The 9,397-nt window shown below is 41.2% G+C and overlaps 1 protein-coding gene across 2 annotated transcripts in view; it reads left to right on the top strand.

Annotated features, from left to right (window-relative positions):
- Nucleotides 1–7,563, top strand: part of LOC308292038 (CD209 antigen-like protein C) — a 9,972-nt gene extending 2,409 nt beyond the window's left edge. The window contains exons 2-5 of one of the 2 annotated variants that reach the window (XM_080734256.1): nt 3,619–3,765; nt 4,427–4,569; nt 5,227–5,333; nt 7,330–7,563. In XM_080734256.1, coding sequence (XP_080590382.1) covers nt 3,619–3,765; nt 4,427–4,569; nt 5,227–5,333; nt 7,330–7,471 — 539 coding nt within the window. In that variant the 3' untranslated portion in view covers nt 7,472–7,563. Of the gene's footprint in view, nt 1–3,600; nt 3,766–4,426; nt 4,570–5,226; nt 5,334–7,329 lie in introns of both variants that reach the window. The other variant, XM_080734255.1, reaches the window with a different exon arrangement.
- The last annotated feature ends 1,834 nt before the right edge of the window (nt 7,564–9,397 follow it).

Genomic DNA, 9,397 nt, shown 5'->3' with positions numbered 1-9,397 from the left:
TGGCTCCCATTACCACAGATATAAAAAGCTAGATGCCTCGTTCGCCTCTGCAGTTAATTGGAGCGATGTGCAAAAGTTCTAGACCGGACTTCCTGAAAAAACTAAGGGAACGCTGTCAGTCAAAGTGACTACTGGCCAATCACAGCGTGTCTTTTCCGTGACTTATCCAAGGACCACAATTCAATTCAACAGAGCCAGTTCCGATGTTGCGCTGCTCAGCTGTTCTTATAGGCTGCGTACGTAAAGACCAGCCCCCACCTGCCTCTGATTGGCTTACCGACTTCCGTATGTGTGACGCAAGCGGAAGCAATGAACACGGAAGCGCCGAAGATTCCCTTAGTTGCTCAATGCATACGCCCCCTAGCCGAAGGAGGCGTCTACCTTTCTATGTCTATGCCCATTACTCCCATTACTCAGATTTTAAATCCCATCGCCTGAAGGGCTGGTCCCCTCGGATTGGTTCAGAAACACACAGGCTTCCTTTTCAAACTGAAACGTCAAAATAAAATACCCAAAATAGGCATTTCATTGGGTCTTTAATTAGACCCTTGCAGGGCTCGAGACTAAGGGACTCCCGAAGTCCCGGGGACGTAAAAATATATATTTGGGACGCAAATTAATCTCCCCTGGGACGCAGACGGGACGTAGAGGATTATTTTGAGCCAACGGCGCATATCAATGTCACTGCTCAAACCACGGTGTGCAAACTCGCAGCATGAGACTCACAGAAAATGAATATGATGTAAACAGAATGTTTAAGAAGTTACCACAGGCAGTGCTGATCATCCTTTTCAGGTAGAACTTAGTTGCTAAAATGCTGCGCTATTTGAAGAGATTAACCAGCAGAATGAGGCAGAGAACAGACTGTCAATCTGGGTTACAACTAGTGGAAAATAGCCGATCTACAAGCTGTGGCTGAGAGATAAAGCATCCCCGCCCCGGCGCCCCCTGCTTCGACACATAAAGAGTAACGTTATATGATTTGGATTATGATTTATGATTATTAATGAAAATGTAAAACGGAACGCGATGTCAACGCAACAACACAGACACATAGCCTACGTTTAGTGAGCAGCACGAGCAGTTGTTTGAATATAGGAGTAGGACACATTGTAATTAAATCAACGGTTTGTTTAACTTTTGTCATCTCTATAAACCTATAGCCTATATTCCCAAATACAAGACGTTACTTATGTTTGTCTAATCAACTTCATCACAACCAGCCGTGCAAGCTGGCATTCATTTCACAGAGTTCCCGTGCTGTGTGGCGACTTATTTTCTCCAGTAATCGTCTCTTATTTAACTCTCAAAAACAACCAGTCCGCTCATAATAAATAACTCCATTTCGGCTACAGTTCATCTGAACCGCTTGCTGTGAAGCACAACGGACCCAAAAAGCAGACTGCACGCGTCTCCACTCGATCAAGCATGGCACTGGTTATACTTCTTTCAGTACGACGGTGTTGTGCGGTGCGGTGAGCATATAGACGATCTAAAAGCCCTCAAAGCCCCGAGGATGCATCTAGTTGTAGGCTTGTAGATTAACGCGCAACACGTTCGTACGGACAAAGTACAAACCCAGTTTTACCGTAATTCCTCCAACAGTCGTGCATGATTGGTTCTTTAGTTTACCGTATATGACAATCACACCAGCAAACTGGCTGAGGTAAGATTTTTAGAAGCCACAAATGACAGTATAAAAATAGAAAGGATTGTCCAGCCAATTTCACCAGCAACAACAACAATATAATAACAACAATATCAATAATAATAAATATTATTATAATAGTAATACTAATAGACCTGCAATAAAAAATATATATATACCGGTAATTATTTTTTGGGACGGATTACATTCATTTGGGGACGGTTCAATTTGTATTTTGGGACGGTCCCGGGACGTAGGTGAAAAAAGTTAGTCTGGAGCCCTGGACCCTTGGGGGTCCTCTATCCTACAGGGTCTGTCCTCTGTATATTTCCACAAGCCAGATCCAAGCTTGTGTCCAGACAGTGATGTGAATTAAACATGGAAACAGTGTCACACAGTCCATATTAACATAGTCATATATTTATCAATAAAAACGATATGATCTTATCAGAAGTTAGAGTTAGGCATAGTTTTACTGAGGTCAGGATTAGGGTTTGTGTTAGAGTTTGGTGGTCGATCCAAAGGGTGTTCGACCTAATGACATGTTACCGAGTGAATACCAACAGACCAACAGTATTTGGTCCCAAATTATTATATTTAACTTGATGCAATGTATTTTAATTTCATAACATGTATTTTATATTTACACTGGGTAATGTATTTTATTTAACATTATGTATTTCTCAGAAGACGACAATGAACGTAAGAAGGTGGAAGGAAATGGAGGAGGTTAGAGACTGGGTCAAAATCCAGTATTATTGAGACCGGGGGTCTCAGTTTAGTATGTGAAACGGCACATCATGACTCTGTCTGGACATCACTGTGATGTCAGGGGAACCACACTAACAGAATCCATTTAATGCCCATATATGGGGTACCCTGATGTCATCAATATTAAGCCCATATCTGACATGACTTCATGTGGGTTTGCCACTCTGACATCACACTCTGACTTCACTGTGATGTCAGTTGAACCACACTAACATAATCCCTTTTATGCCCATATATGGAGTTCCCTGATGTAATCAATATTAAGCCCACATCTAACAGGACTTCATATGGGAATTGCCATAATATATGGTGGCCACATCGGCCACATACTGTACCACACTAACGGAATCCATTATGGCCAAGACAGATGGCCAAGACAGCCCTTATCTGTGTGGCTGGTTCTACAGTCAGGAATCTCCATGTATGGGCAAAAAAGGGATTGTATGTATTATGTCAGATGTCATAGACACCATAGGACTTTCACATAACAAACCCATAACACTCCCTAATCAGGAGATAAGTGACCATCAGGTCGCATGTATACACTGCAAAAAGCAACCTCATGGTGGCGCTAGAAGCATGTTTGGGCTCTCACATCATATATCCATATACAGTATATGGATCTCCATATATGGGTACCAGGGGTCTCCATATATGGGTAACTGGTCCGATATACATCACTGGCCAGATGGCCAAGACAAGGTTCACCCTCGCCCATCAGGACGAGGTTGCGCCATGCCCTGAGGCATCTTACTAGTGTAGATATAGAGTTATAGAGTTTATAATGTGAATTCACCCTTTGTTTGCCTTCTGGTTGGTCCCTGACTGACCAACCAGGACGCTCTATCTGCCTTGTCCCGCCCTGGTTCCACCTTTTTTATGTTGAATTTGCTAAAACATAATTTTTTGAGAAATAAAAAAGATTTAAAAACATGCTGAGTCACTATACTGCCACTGAGCAGCTCCATTTTACTGAAACCAAGTTTGAAATGAGAATTGAATACACAGAATAACAATACAACGCAACTGAATTAAAATGGTAATGGATGGAGTGTCCCACCGAATGTCCCACAAAGACACAGCAACCAATGGGTGTGAAGAGGGGCGGGACAAAGGGTGAATTGTCTCGGTCAAAACCAGTGTATGGCTGAATGGTTTATGATTGCTTCTCTTTCTTACAGATGTTGAATTGGTGAAAGGTGACCTGACCAACCTGACTGACAGTTACAATCAGCTTCAGACTAGATTTGATCAGCTTCAGTCCAGTTATCAACAGTTGATCTCCCCATGCAACCCAGTCTCTCGAGACCCAGTCACTGAAGAAGACCGGAAGAAGAGGCTGTGTGGTCAGTGAGACATCAGTGTTTGTATTCTCTGTTACATCATGTTAATCATTTATCATTAATAGAACGGGTACACATTATAGTGTATTATTATTTTATGCTTTAACTATTGAAAAATAGCAGATATACAAGCTCGCAGCGCGGCACTCAGAGATTGTAGATCTGCTATTTTTGAAAAATCATGAAAATTAGAATTTTGACCCGATTCTATAATTGTCTTTTGAATCCTTCTAAGATTTTTTTAAAAAACCTATGTTTCTATGTCAGCAATCTGGCTAGCCATCATCAAAGAAAAGGTCCTTTTGGGGTCGTCCTTTTCACTTAAATGGAGCTCAGTTGGTCTGTTCCTGAGAGACTACTATGTCAGTGGTTCTCAAACCTTTTCACGTGAAGGACCCCCAACATAATATTCATTTGGCTACAGACCCCAATCTCAAAATATTTAGTTCCAGGGACCACCCAGAAGCAAAATTTGAGTTACAAGCGTTAGCTTTGAAAATACATATATTCAAAGGTTTGCACTCATTTTCACGACTTTTTCAAAAATAGCAGATCTACAAGCTCGAGTGCTGCGCTGTGAGCTTGTATATCTGCTATTTTTCACTGGTTAAAGCATTCAATAATTCTAGGCCTAAATGGGTTAATCTGAGCTTTTTGTTATTAGAGTCTGATGGTTTTACATGGGATGGTGGAGTCAGAGTGTGTTACTACCTCTCTAAATGGGAGACGAAAACCTGGGATGAAAGCAGAGAATTCTGTAGAGCCAGACAAGCTGACCTGATCATCATCAACAGCCAAGAGAAACAGGTGTGTGTGTGTGTGTGTGTGTGTGTGTGTGTGTGTGTGTGTGTGTGTGTGTGTGTGTGTGTGTGTGTGTGTGTGCGTGCGTGCGTGCATGTGCGTGTTATTGATTTTGACAGCAACTTTTGAGTAAAATTCCATTTAGATTTAGTCATATTTTTGTCATCTGAAAAGTTTTAGTCGACCAAATCTACAGTTATGCTTGTCAAATAAAATGTATTTTGGTGGGCCTTGATGGCATAGTAATGGCAGGTTTTACACTTGGTTGCGTGCTGAAAATGGCCGATCGATCTACAAGCTGTTGCAGATGCAGTGCGACCCGTTGTGACCTTGTAGATCTGCTACTTTCAGAGCGCAACAGCCAAGTGTCACCAAACATAAAATTAACGTATCTTTTAGTTCTACTGGATCTCTGGTGACTGATGCCATGTGTGTCTTGAATGATAGCAGGCTGTCCAGGACCACACCAAAGTTGGAACCGAAGTCACCAATGTCTTATCTATAAAAATAGATAGAAATGTATCTCTTGGTTGAGTGGGTAAGGTTTGGTTACCCACACGGCAGACCTGGGTTCAAATCCTGTGTTCTAGTTGAGACCTCTGTCTGGAGAAGACATGAAACTTGCTGATTGTAGCTTTAAGTAACCAGCAGCTTTTCTTCCAGGACCTTGTTGAGAGAGTTGTTCCCAGCAGCACCCAGGTGTGGATTGGTTTGAGTGGCAAAGAATATTCCTATAAATGGGTTGATGGAACACCTCTGACCTCACCAACGTAAGACTTTACCTTCATTTATTAGTCCCCCCAGGAATCCGTGGAGAAAAAGTTCTGATTCCGCGATGAACAATCCTGATTCTGCGGAGAGCAATTCTTGATTCCGCGGCTTGAAAGTTAATATTCCGCGGGCATTAAAAAACTACGTAAAATTACCAGTTATGAAGCAAACATATTTTTGTATGCGATAATGAAGTAGAAATGAACTTATGAAATGAGTTGCAATACCAAAACACTGTGAAACATTGTGGCTATGAAATAATCAACATCAATATTCTCTTTGTCCCTCTTGGGCAGATTTATTTGCAGCAAATGGGCATTCTACATCATTGGCACTTGTCTTTGAGTGGTAAATGCAGCAGTGCTTTCGCTTTCTCATTCCCTGAACAGTGGGATAAATAAAAAAGAACATTGTTGTAGCCTACTGTGTAGCACAGAACAGGACAGAGTAAACATTACTGCATATACAGTAAATGTAAACAATTAACATGCAGTTACAGCAATTAAATGCTGACAAAGAGCTAAACATTTCACCAAACTATGGGTGAAGGCTTAAGAACAGAACAAGTGCCTGAAGCTGACAGGCACTGTAATAATATTCAACTCTCCCATATAACATTTTATATTCTATTTTCAATAACAAAGTTATCCACTGTCCATCCAGTGAACATACAGTAGGAATCATTACTGCATACAGCAGGTATAAAATGTAAACATTCAGATCCCGCAATTAAATGCTGACAAAATGTGCAACCAGTAAAAACTATATACGGTACATTGCATATGTTTCATTTTCAACCTAACCCTCAACAAACAAAAACAAAGAAATCAGTCAAGTTCCTGGAGCTGACAGGCAGGGCTGTGTAATAATATTCAACTCTCCCATATAAAATGTTAAATACTGGCTTCAATAACAAATTGTAAACTATCCACTGTATCCAGTGGATGTCATGAGAAACATTACTGCATAAAGCAGATAAAATGTCAACATTCAGTTACAGCACTTAAATGCTGTCATAACAAGTGAAATCAGTCAAAACTATATACATTTCATTTCATTTTCAAAACACGATACATTGATTGTAAATATTTTGATTTGATTGATACAACTCGTGCAAAATAGCTTGCCTCCACCCTCATGTAATTCTGTGTAAGATTTAGCTCTATCAGCAGCTGTAATATTCCCCAGCTTACTCTGAGGGCTCGGACCCGGCCTCGTAGCCGGAGGTCGGAGAAATCGCTCCATTACACCGAGCGTCTTTCTCCCTATGTATTTTGTCAATATGTAAACAGTCAGACGACAGACGATGTTCCTAACTTCCTAGTTCCTAGTCCATTAAAAATCAGCACCATCCGCTCTGGTATCGTCACACAAGACACAGCACATGCAGCTACGGCAAACACAGCCATTTCCGTTTCCGTATCCGGCACGACGACCGGCTAGGCTGTGAGTCTTATCCGTCTATATGACCGCGACATCTAGCGGCCGGGATGAAAACTACATGTAAAATGTAATATTATGCACCTCGTCTTGACTATTCTGCGGACTGTTATGATAACCGCGGGAGGCTCTGATATCTGCGGAGAGCTTCGATTTACGTGAAAAATTCTGGGATCGTGGAATCACGGATTCCTGGGGGGACTAATTTATAATAACAATACACAGACAGTAAGGTACACACGCATGCACGCACGCACACACACACACACACACACACACACACACACACACACACACACACACACGCACACGCACACACACACACACACACACACACACACACACACACACACACACACACTTAGTTGGTATTCTATATTATCATTTGAGGTCAGGATTAAACACTGAAGACATGTTTTCATAATATGTTCATCCATAGTAACATGCCCCAAATAGACACTCTGGGGTTTGAGGGGTTAAAAAACTAAACATTTAGAGATCAAATAAATCGTTGTAAATGTATTGTAATGAATGACATGTTGTTTATTTCTACAGGTTCTGGGGGCCTCTGGAGCCCAGTGGTGTAGGAGACCCTGTCTGTGTTTACTATTATTATAATGGACGGTCTGCCAGAGGATGGAATGACGGTTCATTGTCTTACTCTGCCCGTTGGCTCTGTGAAAGAGTTGTTCAGTGAATTCCTCATGGTCACACTGTATCACCTCTGTAGTGAAACATGGATTAATATCATTGTTAATTAAACACGGAGGTCAAATAAATGTTTTACAGTGTTCAATTAATCATTGTTGTAACATTATTATTACCATAATTTTGATGTACATCAGTGGTTCTCTAAATGGGGTCTGGGGACCACCAGGGGTCCTTAGAGGGGGTTCCAGGGGGTCCCCAGCTAAATTGGTTAATACAGCCTCACAACTATTTTCACTTTATTTTGGATGTTAGTTGTTCAAAAATAGCAGATCCAAAATGTACAATTTGAGTCCATAGCAGCATTCCACCGATGATTGATTATTGATTGAATACTTTCTTAGCAGTTTGCACAGGAAAAGCACAAGACACACGTCAGATACAAGGTCTGCTAATAGAGTAACAAAGTCATGACGTGACTCGCTCATCCCCTGGTTCCAATGAAGTAATTCTCTATGGAGAATAACATTGAGTCATCTTAAAATCGTCTCATATAAGCATTGCGGTTCAAAAATAAACAAACAGTCTTTGCGATATTGTCGGCGAGGTGGCTCTGTGTGGTTTATGATAGTCAGTCACTCATATTTGATAAAGCCTGTTTCTAGCGAAAATGTAACTAATTTGGCGACAGAAACATTAGCGTTTTCTCACCATCAGTTGATTCTTCATATCCATACGAGTCAAACCGCTGAGATAATTTGTTTCTAATTGGAACACAGTTCTTATATGACGCGATATGAAAAAGGTCTATGGGAATTCAGAATGGGGGAAGAAAACCGCGAACCAGGTAGGATGTGTAAATTACGTCACACTTCACTACTCTATAGGATTTAAACCCAAGAAAGCACTATGGCTTGTTTACATTGGACCTTTGTACTCAATGTATTGAGAAATGCATGCAACTGTATTTGCTCAAATGGTAAATGTTTATAATTGTGAAACAGTCTGCCTTGAGTCACAAAGATCCCCTCTCTGAAAATAGTTTGTGCCAGGGAAGGCTTATTGTGATGTGATGTTTCATAATTAAACATCCCCCAGTTGCAAGTTATGAATTTCTGCAACAGGGTCATGCAGAGAATGTTAGAGAGACAGGGGCTGACATTTCTAAAAGGGCCTTTTGGTGAAAATATCACAAAATAGCAGACCTCCAAGCTCACAAGGTCGGTTATTTTCGGTGCTTGATACCACACTATATATATATATATATATATATATATATATATATATATATATATATGTTACAGTACGTTTGGGTAACTCAGAACGTTCATGGTAAGAGCGCTTGTTTTGTCGTTCACCACACACCAATCACCACCAGATGGCGACGACAGCCATTCACTAGACTAGGGGCTGACGTCACTCGTTTGCGACTCTCTTTCTTTATTTACTAGCCTAGCTCGGCAGTGTTTAGCCATTAGCTTACTATGCCTTACTCTAACCCTAACCCTAACCTTAACCTCAGTAAAACTATGCCTAACCCTAACCCTAACCCTAACCCTAACCTCCGTGGAGTGAGGCGCTATTATTCCTGCCGACGCTACGCTGTTGTGGCTCAAAGCGACCGCTTGTTCCGCCCCATGCCGCACGACGAGTGCTCCGTTTCTCGACCGTACTGTTTCTCTATCAAACCGTGACATCAAACATATAATTTTCCGAATGTCTGTCTGTCTGTCTGAGTGAGTGAGTGAGTGTCTGTCTGTCTGTCTGTCTGTCTGTCTGTCACAGCGTTTCTCCTCAGTGGCTGGAGCAATTGATCTGAAATCGCATCACCATTAGCATATGAACACACCTGACATAACTGTGAAGGCCGTTTATCACTTTCACAAATCATATGCTGTATATTAGCATTTTTATGGTGTATCTACTATCTATTCTGCATCTAGCATGAGGCATATCTATTCTGCATCTAGCATGA

This window comes from Nannobrachium achirus (genome assembly GCF_963921795.1).
Source record: "Nannobrachium achirus genome assembly, chromosome: 9".
Lineage (NCBI taxonomy): Eukaryota > Metazoa > Chordata > Actinopteri > Myctophiformes > Myctophidae > Nannobrachium > Nannobrachium achirus.
The sequence above is the reverse complement of the archived record's forward strand: the minus strand, read 5'-3'. Positions and strand labels throughout refer to the sequence as shown.